The sequence below is a fragment of the Paroedura picta genome, chromosome 14 (assembly GCF_049243985.1).
Source record: "Paroedura picta isolate Pp20150507F chromosome 14, Ppicta_v3.0, whole genome shotgun sequence".
NCBI lineage: Eukaryota > Metazoa > Chordata > Lepidosauria > Squamata > Gekkonidae > Paroedura > Paroedura picta.
In genome coordinates this window covers 9,436,876-9,451,338 of record NC_135382.1, presented here as the reverse complement: position 1 = coordinate 9,451,338, position 14,463 = coordinate 9,436,876, and the positions used below count along the sequence as shown (strand labels likewise).

Below are 14,463 nucleotides of genomic sequence, written 5' to 3'. Positions count from 1 at the left end.
CCATGTTTTGCTTTAGCCTTCACCTAGTTTTGATGTGAGAATACCGGTCACATTTTTCCTATTTGTATTTTAGATAATTATCCAAGTTTCTTTGTATACAAGGGAATATGAAATGAATTCCTTATTGTTAAGGGTAGGGCGGAGGAGTCTGTATATTTTTGTACATATGTAACAGACGAAAGGGCAGTTTTTGTAGTGACGTGTTCTGGTTTTGAGAAAAAGAAGCCAGTTGTTTCAAAATGCTTTATGTTAACACTTCAATGATGGTTCAGTTGCACAACCAACAGCTCACTCTGTATAGCCAAGGCTCTTGAAAGTAGAACTTGCTGCAGATTTGGTAAGGAAATATTTTTAAGCTGTGCAATGCAGCCTAATAATACTCTTCAGCTTCAAAATATGTAGCGGGTCGACTAGTGTATCCAAAGGAATGCATCTGTTCTGAGAGACTGTACAACATTTCTTTCAATAAAAACAGTTTGGCACTCAACGGATTTATCCTAAACATTCTTTCTGAAAAGCATAGAGGAAAGTGGGTCCTTTGAAGTCCTACTCTATATGTAGACCACCTGCGAATAGCATGGATCTTACCCTTGCCCAGGGGTCCCCAACCTTTTGGAGCCCGTGGGCACTTTGGAAATTTGGACCCAACGCGTTTGATGCAGCTACAAAAATGGCTGCCGGAGAAGGCAGACCCAGTCACAAAAAAAAAACGCTTCTGCGGCTTACTGTCAACTACACGGCGAGAGGCAGCTGCTGCCAAAGCAGTGTTTTTAAAAATCTCCACAACCCATCGAGGCTCCAGTGGCCAATCGGAAAACTTGCTGGCCACAAGCCTCACCTGGCCCCACCCACTTTCTAAGAGAACTTGGCAGATACCAGGAAAGGTGAAGGCAAGTTTAAGTGTTCCTTGGTGCTTTCAAGGCTTCCACAGATTAGATCAGGGGTAGTCCAACTGCGGCCCTCCAGATGTCCATGGACTACAATTCCCATGAGCCCCTGCCAGCATTCGCTGGCAGGGGCTCATGGGAATTGTAGTCCATGGACATCTGGAGGGCTGCAGTTGGACTACCCCTGAACTAGGCAGTAGGTTGGTGCCTCTCATGGGCATGGGATTCCACCCAGACCAGTCGGTCCTTTCCCGAGGATCAGCCGAAATGGTCCAAGCTATGCTTAGCACCAGATTCAGACCTGAAAGGGCTAATCCATTAGCCCTTATTAAACTTCAATTAGCCCAAAATTAAACTTCCCCCGCTGTGCGTCTCTCCACCTTCCCAACCCCTCCTTTGGTGGGTGACTGGATACTGGTGCAGCCCTCTCATAGGCTCCGATGAGTGTCTGTTTTCCCCTTCAGGGGTGGAACAGCCTCCTGCCCATCACCGTGACCTTGGATCAATCACACATTTTTAGTCTAACTTGATCCTGACAGGGCTGTTGTGAAGATACAAGAGGGGAGGAGAACGTTGTTAGCCCGGTCGGCTCTCTATAGGGGAGAAATTTGGAGTGTGAGTGAAATAAATGAGGAAAGAGCTGGGTTGGGAGGGAACATTTTAGTCTTGGGTCTGGTCTACTGGGCGGACTGGAAACTGACATGTAGCCCAGTGTTTGCTGGCAGGGGCTCATGGGAATCGTAGTCCATGGACATCTGGAGGGCCACAGTTTGACTACCCCAGCAACAAATACCACAAAACAAAGTTCATGTTTTCACAGGTTATCTTTATTAATAATGTGAATTAATGTTACACCAACCAGGTGCCAGTCATAGTTCTTTCTTTTCAGGACTTTCTGGAGTACAAAAGTGAAAAGTTAATCATGTATCTTGTGGGAATTTTCTTTTTTTAAAGTCATGAAGGCCTTTCTAAGAATGTAAGAATTGCTGGGCGGGCCAAAAAGTCTAATCCAGCATTTTCTTTTGAACAGCAGCCGTTAGTTACACTGAGGAATACAGAAGTTGTAACATGAAAACTAAACCACAGGTGAAATAACATTAAAACATCATAAAGTCAAACAAAGGGTCTCTCTTGGTTTTGTGTTCCTTTCTCATAGACAGTTTTACATACAAATTTGTTTTGAAAATACAGTAAGAAAATAATTCGTTATAATATGAGAGTATTATTTCATGGCAGAGTCATGAATAGGTTCAGTAATAGCGGAAGACTGATACAAAATACTTAATACGTTGCAGGTGTCTTTTGAAAGAAGCCCACCCCAAACACCCTCTTGAAGTTCCCCAAATTACTTGGTATCTAAACAGTACCCTCAGTGATATTGAGTACCTCTATAAAAATGTTCTTTAAAAAAGTAAAAATCGATTATTTTTATTCTGGATGCTTAAATCTGTAAAAGTGTCTCACAAACATACACAACTGATGTCTCTAAAGCCGTTTTAAAGGTCGCTGGGAGTGATACTGCCAGGGCAGCCGAAAAATGTTTAAGAAAAACTTTTTGCCAGAAGCTTGCTAAAGGCCTGAGAAAGATGGGAGGGGCGGGAGAAAGTGAGGGGTGTAGACACCAACACGACTCTTGTTGCACTTACACACCGGCTCCCGCATGAAATAAAGCTGCCCTGACTTTGTCCCATGATGCACCTCCCATGATGCACCTGGAGTAAGGTCAAAGGTAAGAAAGTTGGGCGGAGGGGGGGGAGGTACAGCACACTTGCTATCCCTTGCCCTGGTTTGGGAAGACTCCAGGCATGGAGAATGGAACTAAATCTGGAAAAGAAAATCCAAAGGAAAGGGGGAATTGGCTACACTGCCAGACCTTGCCAGTTCCCCTGAACCCAAGTCCTGGGAGTCTCCATTTTCCCAATCCAGCCCTTGTCTTCTCCCTGCTTCCCAACTCTGCCTCTTGGGGTTTTGTCTGGCCAGGTTCTAGATCAGGGGTAGTCAAACTGCGGCCCTCCAGATGTCCATGGACTACAATTCCCAGGAGCCCCCTGCCAGCATTCGCTGGCAGGGGGCTCCTGGGAATTGTAGTCCATGGACATCTGGAGGGCCGCAGTTTGACTACCCCTGTTCTAGATGAATGAATGAACCAGGAAACATAGCCCCTCTCCTCCAATGCTGGAGCTCTTTCCGGGAAGAGGTACGGATGGTTTTGCTTTGCTCTCCTGCTTTGTAATGACTGGACCACCCATGTTTTGCCCTGGTCCCAAGTGCAGCACTCAATTTCTCCCACTTTAACAGGAGAAGGAGGTGCACTTAGGAACAAGTGCGGGGGACAGTCTCAACTTGTTCTCTGGCCATGACTGACACCCACACATACACACTTGGTGAAGTGGTTAAGAGAGGCAGCTTCTAATTTGGAGGGCTGGGTTTGATTCCCCACTCCTCCACATGCAGCCAGTGGGAGACCTTGGGCTCGCCACAGCACTGATAAAGCTGTTCTGACTGAGCAGTGATATCAGGGCTCTCTCAGCCTCACCCACCTCACAGGGTGTCTCTTGTGGGGAGAGGAAGGGGAAGGTGAATGTAAACCACTTTGGGACTTCTTCAGGTAGAGAAAAGCAGCATATAAGAACCAACTCTTCTAATTGGGAACAAAGTCCCTCAGCAGACCTTCACTAATAGTTCCATGTCTTGTCTGTGCTAGAGGTTGATATCATGTGGGCAACTGCTTTATTAGTATTTTAATCTACATAAAAATTGTGCTAGGATCCCATGATTATGTGAATCCTTCTCCTTGTGCTAAGTCAACAAGGAGATTTATTACAGGTGGTCTAGGATGGGGCAAGATAATTTGCCTGCCGTGTACCTTGTGCCGGTGGGTGTATTTCACATGCTCAATGTTATCTGTACTTCCTTGTTCTTTTCAGTCCCCTCAGCCGTGCCCAACACTGCAGCAAACATTCAGCACAGGCAAGGAGCACTCAAACTGAGTTACGGCACGACCATCCCAGGAAATCCACAAGGGAAGAGCGTGCAGGTGGGAAGTGGGTGTTTCGTTGGTATGCCTGCTTTCGGCATGTCTCTTAAATAACCCTCCCACAGATCAACGTGTTGTCATGCAGAGACAAAGACAATCAGGGTGGCAGTGACAAGACCTCCCCCGCAGTCTACCTGGAGGGCTGAGTTCCCCCTCCAAATTGTGGAAGGGGCCCGTCTAGCACAGGGCGATGCGGCAGTGGCAGTTTCAAATACCCCCCCTCATAAAGGAAAACTGAAATTGCACATCCCAGGAAAATGTCTTCCAATTCACTAGTCTATTAAATTAGTTTCATGGTGCGAGATCCATTTCAAAGAGAAGACAGGAAGCTGCTTCCTCATTAAACACGGGGGGGGGGGAGATCAGCATACACTATAAATATGTACACATATAAATTAAAACATTAAATGAACTATACAAATAAATTAGTTTAAAATATTCTGCCTAAACAAAAATAACTTTTGCATAAAACTTCCTTGCAGAGAATTCATGGGATTTATCTGAGGTTTCTGCACATGTCCACTGGTCAGCCCTTGCCAATCGGCCATAAGACCAAGTCACACAGGGAGGAAACGTGGACTTTTGATTAGGATAAGGAAAAGGTTGGCATTATCCCATCCCACATGCCATTGGGGGGGGGGGGAGAGATTAGCTCCCTTTATGAAGCACTTTTATCAGACGATTTCCTCCGGAAATGAACCCAGCACGCAAGGGGCTCCAGCTGACGTCTGAATTTGCCATGCTACAGAAAGCTCCTCTGGGGCAACGCTGCCCTCTCCACCTCCCTGGGGGAGGGAGATCTGCCTGCATCCTTTCCTCGGGCACAAGCTCAAAAGTAGCTGGGCAGTAGGGGGCCCCTCCACTAACGGAGAACTTGCCCAGTCAGATCCAGATGCCAAAGTGAAGAGAAAGCAAAGCTAGCTCACTTTTTTTTCTTGAAAGGAACAAAGAGACCCCTCTCTCAGGCAACACACAGAGAGCCGTTCATACGGACAGCTTCAAAAACTACAACAGTGAACACTGGAACGGCACCCAGACCTTTTCTAGTCTCTCTCAGCTGTACCGTTCATGCAAAGGGAAGCCCTGTTGACACAGGGGAGAGCATCTCCCTAAAGCAGCTTTGGCAGATGGGGCTCCTGAGGTCATGCCTCTAAGCAAGGGAGGAGTCCAGCCTGCAGGCTGTGGTTCTCCAGTTCGGGGCCAAGATTGCTGATGGGACTGTTTTCTCGGCGGGGGGGGGGGGAGGGAGGTGGGATAGTGCTTGGACAGAAGGTTCAAACGGAATGATGCCCAAGGCATTTTCACCTTCTCCTAAGAAAGCCAGGGAAGCAGCTTTCCCACCCCAAAGCACAATTCTCGTTATGCATCAAAGAGAGCCTGCCAATAGATTTGGAGAGAACAGAAAAAACACCTTGCTGTGTCTGCTCCAGCCCCCATTTTGAAGTCTCCCCCCTCCCCACCCCATGGCACACAAAACGTCAACAAGAGCAGCAGCCACCGGGAGAGCCCCTGACCATTAGTCCCTCGAACTGAGGAAGCGAGGGGAGCACATGAGTAGCGAGAAAGCCCTGGCCGACAACACAGGGAGGAGATGCCCCTCCACTAGTTCCTTCTATCGGCCCTCAGGAGAGAAACTGAACTGGGAAGGAACAAGAGGAGCCTCTTTCCTGTGAGCCAGAGCATCTGTCCATCTGCCTACTGCCCAGCTGTCTTGGATCATGTGACGGAGGGGGTGGGCCACACTGAGGCCGCCTCGGTGCCCCGGTGCCACGTGGGTTCAGCATAGCACAAAAAGCACGCTGGATTGGGGGCCACTGAAATATTATGGGCCATCTGGGAAACTTCTAGCACTTCACATATCAGTTGCCTCCATAATCCTTCCAACCTTGCAAGGTAGGTCATTTACTCCCATGCTGCTCATTGGGTGTTGTGGCCTATGGGCCACCTGCCGAGTTAACGACAGGGTTGGGATTCAAACCAGAAATTACCTGATTCATAGCTCAGTTGCTTAGCAAAAAACCCAAACAAAACTTATAAAAATTATAAAAATAAACATTCCCTTAAAACACACACACATATTTTACAGCACAGACCACTGAAGATAGTAGGTGCGTATGAATAATAAAAATAAAACCTCAAATATTAATTGCCAAAAGGCAGGGTTCCCAGAAAGAGGGAGGGGTCTGAGGCTCTCAAACAGATCTGGTCTCTCCCCCCCCCCCCAGATTGTGTTTTGCTGCTTTTTTGTTGTTTTAAACTCCAAGAGTCCCTTTGACTTCCAGACTTAGGAAGGCGAGTTTGTAGTCATTTGCTTTTAATACGCATGTATTTCCTGCAATTGTGTGAAATGGCATCCGTATCTACTGATTTGTTTTTTTAAAAAGAATAAAAACATTTGGAAAAAAATAATAAATAAACTCTTTAAAAGTACAGTTAAAAACAACGGCAGCTACCAGATGCTGCTTCTGTCCAAAGGCCTCCCCCAGCTGTGTTTTAACTTTTTGGGCCCCTGACAGCAAGCCAAAGCACCGGCCCCCACCCCCCACCCCACCCCCATCCAGCAGAGAATCCAGCTTTTCAGTCTTCTACCATGAAAAATGCACAAGCACTGAATGGAAGCCACACACTCGTGACTCTCCACGGTTATGCAGCAATGCATGTAGGAATTCCACATTAGACTTCATACCAAATAATTAAAAGCTACCTAAAACTATTTCAAATGGGTACCGAAACATGCTGATTTCCATTTCCCTCTCATACAACGGCTAGTGCTAGGTTTAACCAGTCCTGCTATGGAATCATTTTAAACTGTTGCTTTCACATTACTGCTATTCCAGATGAAGACAAAAGCATCATATATGCACGACAGCCCTTCTCCCGTCTGCATTCTTGTTCATGGATCACTGACTGAGCGGGACTGACCAATCCTCACTATTGCTGCATAATAAATCCACCTCAGTCCATCTTCAGCTACACCAGATAGGCCTTAAAGCAGAGGGCTAGAATGTTTAAATCTCTTTTATGTTCCATTCTTCAACTCCCATTCCTGGAGGAAGGCAAAGAGCGAGCAAGAGGGAGAGGAAGGAGAGAGAGGTTAGATTTAATTTTCTATTGAAATTCCAATACATCTTAACATGTTTCAGTGTTCACTCTAACCCAGTGTTCCCCAACCTGCGGGCCGCGGCCTGGTGCCGGGCCACGAAGGCCATGGTGCCGGGCCACGGTTCCCTCTCCCTGTCCCCCCCCCCCCGCAGTAAAAAACTTCCCAGGCCACAAGCTTGCGGCCCGGGAAGCTTCTTACTGCGGGAGGGGGGGGAAGGGAATTAGAGCCTCGCCCGCGCATCGCGAAAGTGCCGCACATGCGCGATTTCGGCCGTGCATGGTGCATGTGTGCATGCGCGGGCCCGGCCATGCATGCATAATGTGCGGGCCCGGCCGCGCATGCGCGATGCGCGGGCGGGCCAGTTGCCCTGTCAGTCCCCAGCCTAAAAAAGGTTGGGGGCCACTGCTCTAACCCACCAAAATACTCCCTGTGAGTTGAACACAAAATCCAGACATTCCTTTTCTCACATGTGGAGAAAGTAAAAAATGAATCCATGAAAGAAAAGACTGCAGCAGAAAAACATGTCTGCAAAAATCAAAGAATTACACAAGCAGAATGAAAGGGTATACTTCCATCAGTAGCTATTTTTTGAATGGAATATTCATTCCAAAGTAGAGTCAGGAAGAAACTGCTGTCTCGTGTGTAATCTATGAACAGCACATGTATTTAGATATTTTTTAAATTGCTTTGTTAATACCACTGCTTTTCTCCATGGGGACTCCCCTAAGCAATTTATACTGCTCTTCTCAACTCCCATTTTAACGTCACAACTCGATAAAGGCTAACAATGTGTGGCCCTAGGTTACCCAACAGGATTCTGTGGCAGAGCAGGGACCCAATCCAGGTTCTCCCAAATCCTAATTTTACACTCTAACCCAAAGGTCCCCAACATGGTGCCTGTGGAGTCCATGGCTCCCACCCCTACAATACATTTCCTGGCACCCATCAAGGGATTTGAGGAAGGAAATAGGGTTGGGAGCTTCAGCGCCCAAGACAGCCGTGGGCATCAGAGCACCAGTGGGGGCACTCACGCAGGCAGCGGAAGTCCACGCCCACATGTGTGTGCCCACCGGTGCTCTGATGCCCATACCTCCCCTCCCCCCACCCCTACGGCACTGTCTGCGTCGGGAGCAACCGGCCGCTTTGGGCACTGAAACGGCCAATCCTAAAAGGAAGAGGCACAGGGTTGGCACTTCTTGCTAGTCATTAGAGATCCGATCAGCTGGGCAAGTTAAAATAACATTGCTTCTGTTCTAAAAATTGAATTTTGAGCTAGATTGATGATTTAAACCAATATCCTTATTGAAAATAATTCTGTAGGATAACCTTTTGACTTCACAGCATCCCAGGCAGAGTAAGTAGGGGAATTTTGTTCGGAGACAATGTTGCTGAAGACCAGCTTGTTTTTCACTTGGGCAGTTACTTCTTTTTCTTGAAATAATCATTCTTTCTACACAGTTCTCAAACCCAAAGAACCCTTCTTTTACAGTTGACAGGCTTTTCTCCTTTCTTCTCAGTTGGTAAAATTGAAATAACAAACAGATTCCATCTCACATGTTCATACTGAAGTAAGCTTTGTTCTTAACACACCTCTTTCTGTTACAGAAACTTATTGAGGCACTGAGTATAGAAGCCGAGGCATTCCCTGACTGAGAGAGACTCTGCTAACTGGCACTAATGGACAAAACAGAACAGAATTTTCCCAGCATGCACCACTCCTTCCTCTACTATGCAGAGCAGGGGTCCCCAACCTTTTTATCACCGGGGACCGGTCAATGCTTGACAATTTTACTGAGGCCCGGGGGGGGGAGGGGGCTAGTCTTTTACCGAGGGACGTCGCTGCCTCCTGAGCCCCTGTTCCACTTGCTTCCCTGCTGCCCGCTGGGGGGCGCTGCCAGCAGCAGCTGTGCAGTGCCACACTGAGGGGGAGCCTCAGCCACGGTGGTCACTGGAGAGCACCAAAGATGAGCCGGCGGCAGAGTGTCAGGGCAGCCCCCGAGGCAGCAGCCAGGGAGGACAAGGAGGAGCCGAGGCCCGGTACCGACTGATCCACAGACCGGTCCCGGTCCCTGGACCGGGGGTTGGGGACCACTGATGCAGAGTGTCCTTATGCAAGGATGCAAAAAATCCAACCATTTCGGGGACAGATGTCTCCATATTGTTGGTCTTATTCTCTCTTAGTCCTCTTTCCACTGTGTCTTCAAAATTACTTTAGGTTACCCTCTCCCCCCGCTCCTGAGCCTCCTCTTCGTGGGAGGCTCTGCCTCTTGTGGCACGCCCAGTGGCAGCCATTTTGGCCTCTGTAACCACTCTGTGTCCAAATTCTAAAAGTGCCTGTGGACAAAAAAGACTTGAGGGGCCTAGGCTTCCTCCTTCCTCCCCAAAGCTTTAACTCTTGAACTTAATCTTTGGCATTTATTTTAAGCTTTGCTTTTAATTTGTTTAATGATGCATTTGTGTGTTGGTTTTAATGGCGATTAAGATGATATTTTAATGTTTACGGTTTCATTTGTTAGCTGCATTGCTGGCCCTATGGGGGCAGAAAGGCAAAGTAAAAAATCTTGCTGATAAATAAAACAAAATCAACCACGCTGGCTCCTGAAGCTGGGCAGAATGTCAGATCTTACCTTGGCCTTCTGAAGCACGTGGCCTCTGCAGGGGGAGGTGCTCGAAGAGGAATGTCTTTTTAAGACCACCGCACTGTTCACAGGCACTGAACATTCGGTATCGCTCGTATCACAACTGGAGATGGGAGAGTTTTCCAAAGTCTGATGTTTAAGCACTGGAGACTGAATTAAGAACACAGCCCAATTGGAAATCGCTCTGACTGACAGTGGACATCAGGGGGCAGAAGGGAAAATTCATCATTGCGCACAACATTCACAGGTGAGGTTTAATTTTTTAAAGCTGACAACCCGGCCACAGTTTGCGTGTGAAAGAAAGTATGTACTGGGGAAAGGAACTTTCTCCCTCTTCCCGAATACAAGACTTTGGGTCACAATTAATGTGGAGTCCAATTAATGGCCAGACAAAAGTGGTCTGTGCTTTTACTATTCTCTATTGCCTTTCCCTATTCACACCTTTCCCTGCCCCTCTGCACACCTCACCATTTAAGTCTTCTTCCTTCCAAGATTTGGGACATATCTATAACGATTTATCTTAGTCCTGGCTTGATTCTCCCACTCATGAATAAAAGGAGCAGGAGGGGCCTGTCCCTCTGGGCTTTCATTACCCTGATGACTATTCAAATGGGTAGAGCTAGTGTCATGGGAAGGGCTATTCTCCACTGATCTTGATTACTTGGAAGACCATAATATGACAAAGTGAAACTGCTGTGCACCTCACAAATGGGAAACTCTGAGGTCCCTGATCTAGCTGATCAAGAGGAAACTTTGTAAACAAATAAGCCAACAAGGACTAATAAAAGTCAAAGAAGATTCTAACAGCTTGGTACAGCTCAGTTCGGTGTGATTCTGCAAACTCCTCCCTGTTCAGAAAAACACAAAAGCTACCCGAGACAGCACCTAGCCCCAGACTTTTAGGGTCACAAATGCCCCTATCCAAAAAGTCTTTTCCCGGTACTCTTATGGACAGTGTCCCTGGTACTCTTATGGGCAGGGAAATCCATTCCCCAGGAAGCACTTGAGGTACTTCTATCCCAGTTCTTCTAGCAAACAGTCACCAACAGTTAAAGGTAAAGGTATCCCCTGTGCAAGCACCGAGTCATGCACCTTGGGGTGACGCCCTCCAGCGTTTTCATGGCAGACTCAATACGGGGTGGTTTGCCAGTGCCTTCCCCAGTCATTACCATTTACCCCCCAGCAAGCTGGGTACTCATTTTACCAACCTCCGAAGGATGGAAGGCTGAGTCAACCTTGAGCCGGCTGCTGGGATTGAACTCCCAGCCTCATGGGCAAAGCTTTCAGACGGCTGCCTTACCACTCTGCGCCACAAGAGGCTCAAGTCACCAACAGTTACACTAGCCAAAAGCTGCACAGCTGAAAAGAGGAGAGAGAAGAGATGCCAGATGGCCTTTCTTTCTGAATCCAGGAGTCCCGCCCACCTTGCAGTTAATAATTTTGGGTCGGCAGATTTCGTTCCATGACTATCACCTACAGAACTGGGGGGGGGGGGGCTGCCTGGCTTGAGCTTGGGGTTTCAGCCTTGAAGGCATTTTTGATCCTGCCGTGAAGAACTGAAAAACGATAAGCTTTACAGTGGACTTTTTGCTATGACCTGGAGGTCACGATGCAGAGGCAGGCAAGAGCAACTAGGGTTGTGCACTTCGGCCGCCAAAGCAGCCGTTCCAGCCGGAAGCAGCCAGCGCCACGGCGCTGGCTGCTTCCGGCTGGAACGGCTGCTTTGGCGGCCGAAGTGCATAACCCTAATAACAACCCCCCTCTGAACATCTCTTGCCTTGAAAATCTTACTAAGTTGGCATAAGGCGGCTGTGACCTGTCCACCCTTTCCACCCCCCCAGTGGACTCTTCAAAAGGTATAAATCGAGAAAAGAAAATATTCGCCCCTTCCAGCCCAGAGCTGAACATTCCCAATACATCCCTTGAATTAAAGAAAAAACACCTGTATGTTTTGTGACAACACTTTTTGCCGGGGAGGACAAAATTCCACGTACTGTTTTCCGCGTTTTATGTAAGCTGCCCTGAGCCTCAGGGAAGGGCAGTATATAAATACAATCAATAAATCAATATTGTGTGGGGGTGGGGATCAGTTGACCGCAATAAGGGTCCCCCTCCCCAATAACGCCCGCCATTCCAGCACCTGGCATCTCACTCCTGGTTGATAAGCAAGGGAACTGGCATTGGGTAACAGGTTCAAAAGCACAGCCGGTCCGAGTACCTGGGCGCTGGAAGTTCCTGATTTAGGCTCGATTGCCAGCCCCAGCGTGATGCCTCCAGCCAAGGCCTTCTTCAGGTTTTCTTTCACCTCCGTCAACTCTAACTCCAGACTAACTCGCTCAGACTCCTTCGACTTGCACTCCTCTTCCAGCTTCTTCAATTTATCTTCAAGGACAATGAGGGTTTTCTTGCCTGAAATCCAGACATGAGCTTTTTAAAGCAGGGTGAACTTTTGGCCTCCCTGTTTGACATCAACAGGCTATAACTTCTACTTTCTACTCCTTGTAAATTTGTACCCACCGGCTGTAAAGCCTCTCCCATAATGGAGCCAGCTGGGTGACCTTGGGCTCGCCACAGCACTGAGAAAGCTGTTCTGACCGAGCAGTAAAGTAATCTCAGGGCTCTCTCAGCCTCACCCGCCTCACAGGGTGTCTGTTGTGGGGAGAGGAAAGAGAAGGCAACTGTAAGCCACTTTGAGCCTCCTTCTAGTAGAGAAAAGCATCAGATAAGAACCAACTCTCTACCTGAAGGAGTCTCAAAGTGGCTTACATTTGACTTCCCTTTCCTCTCCCCACAACAGAGACCCTATGAGGGAGGTGCGGCTGAGAGAGCCCTGATATTCCTGCTCCGTCAGAACAGCTTTCTCAGTGTTGTGCTGAGCACAAGGTCACCCAACTGGTTGCATGTGGGAGAGTGCAGAATCAAACCCGGCTTGTCAGATTAGAAGTCCACACTCCTAACCACTACACCAAGCTGGCAGGGCAAGTTCCTGTGACATTAGGCCATCTTTGCTCCATACTTTGGCTATTCCAAAGATATCCAAAGAAGGAGTTCTGGTTATTTATTTTCCTCAGAAGCTTCTGAAGAAAAGTACAAATGAAGCTTTCTTGAATTTGTCCTCTGTCACCGGGGGCAAAAAGAGACCTGAGGGGAGAGTGCTTACCCACATTATGTGACTCTTGGCCGGAAAAAGCCACCTTCCTATGGATGAGCACTCTTGGGAGTTGAAACATATTATTTCTGAATCTCGCTGTCTTCTCTCCATGGCTGGCCTGTGGAAGTACAGTCCCCATGTGGCTGCACAAAAGCCTTGAAGATGAACAAGTTGTTATGGGAGGACAGAAAGCCCAACTCACAGCTACCATTTTGGTTTCTTGTAATGGAAGGTTCTACCTTCTAAAATTTCACAAAAGCTCATCAAGGAGTCAATCTGTATTGTTCTTTGCTGGTTCTTGATAGAAATTCACATACAAAACCCTTTTCCTGCTGCTGAAAGTCACTTCCTTGGGATGTTTGATGGTTCCAACACCGAAAGAAACCCAACCCCCAACGTACCAGTGTTCACTTCAAGTGCTGCTCGGAGGTCTTTCCTTTCTTTCCGGAGCTGAGCCAGGCGATTCCGCAGGGCTTCTTTTCTCCTCAGGAGATCCTCCTCTTTGGTCTGCAGCCTCTTCGCATCGGCTTCCACGCGATTCTTGCCGTACTTGTACTGATCGGCATCTGCACATGAAGACCGACTAGATCACAACACATTTGAGAGAGGACCGCCACGGGCCAGGAGGGAAGAGGAGGCTTTTAATAGTGCAACCCTGTGCAGAGGGACCCCACTCTAAGCTGCTCGGTTTCAGTCGAGTTGACTCTGCACCACAGAATGCCACCACAAAGCATTTAGCAATTAAGCAGGAACAAAGCAAAGCTGATTGTAAGCCCATTCATGCTTTAAAAATACCATCACATTAACAGAAGTATCAATCCTGAAGGGAAACCACTCATTATAATACCTCCAAAACGAAAAAGAAAAACTAAATCTCTTCTGAAATGAGGCCTTATTATTATTATTTAATTTTTATACTGCCCTCCATGCTAGTGGACTGAACTAGGCTTGTGCGTTTCGGCCACCAAAGCCCACAAGCCTACTGAAGACCTTTCAAGGTCTGAGTTATTACTGTAGTTTCTACACATTGCAGGTGGGTAAAGCGCTATTTTCATAAGATTGGTCCAGAGGCAGCCATACTGGCGGGATTAAACTTTTGAGTCAAAGCTTACACTCCGCAAATCTTGTTCTCAAAGGTGCTACTTGACTAAAATCTAGCTATTTTCCCCCAAGTTTCCAACTAACGCCCTGCTTGACCCTGAAACTACAGTCATCCATGCAACCCCTCTAGTCTGGACTTCTGCAACTTGCTCTACAGGGGTCTACCCTTATCCTTCCTCCAGAACCTGCAACTGGACCAGAATGCAGCAGACAGGGGTCTTACTAGAACAGCCTGGAGGACACACATCTGACCTGTGCTACAACAGCTGCACTGGCTCCCAGTCGGAATCATGATCAAGTATAAGGTATTGGTGCTTGCCCATAAAGCCATTTATGGTCTTGGTCCTGCATATCTGAGAGACCGCCTTTCTATTTATGCCCCCCAAAGAGCACTGTGCTTTGCTAACACCAACCAGTTCATGGTCTCTGGTCCTAAAGAGGTATGCTGGGCCTCAATCAGAGCCAGGATGTTTTCTGTCCTGGCCCCCACCCGGTGGAATGAGGTGTTAGCACAATTCTGCTGGGCCTGCAAGACAGAGCTCTTC

General features: G+C 47.7%; 1 protein-coding gene across 5 annotated transcripts in view; it reads right to left on the bottom strand.

The window, feature by feature from the left end:
- Nucleotides 1–1,692: 1,692 nt before the first annotated feature.
- Nucleotides 1,693–14,463, bottom strand: part of AFAP1 (actin filament associated protein 1) — an 81,341-nt gene continuing 68,570 nt past the window's right edge. For 4 of the 5 annotated variants that reach the window (XM_077310703.1, XM_077310705.1, XM_077310707.1 and 1 more), the window contains 5 exons: nt 13,219–13,383; nt 11,885–12,075; nt 9,655–9,816; nt 3,428–6,970; nt 1,693–3,329 (listed from right to left, as the gene is read on the bottom strand). In XM_077310703.1, coding sequence (XP_077166818.1) covers nt 6,944–6,970; nt 9,655–9,816; nt 11,885–12,075; nt 13,219–13,383 — 545 coding nt within the window. In that variant the 3' untranslated portion in view covers nt 1,693–3,329; nt 3,428–6,943. Of the gene's footprint in view, nt 6,971–9,654; nt 9,817–11,884; nt 12,076–13,218; nt 13,384–14,463 lie in introns of all 5 variants that reach the window. The other variant, XM_077310704.1, reaches the window with a different exon arrangement.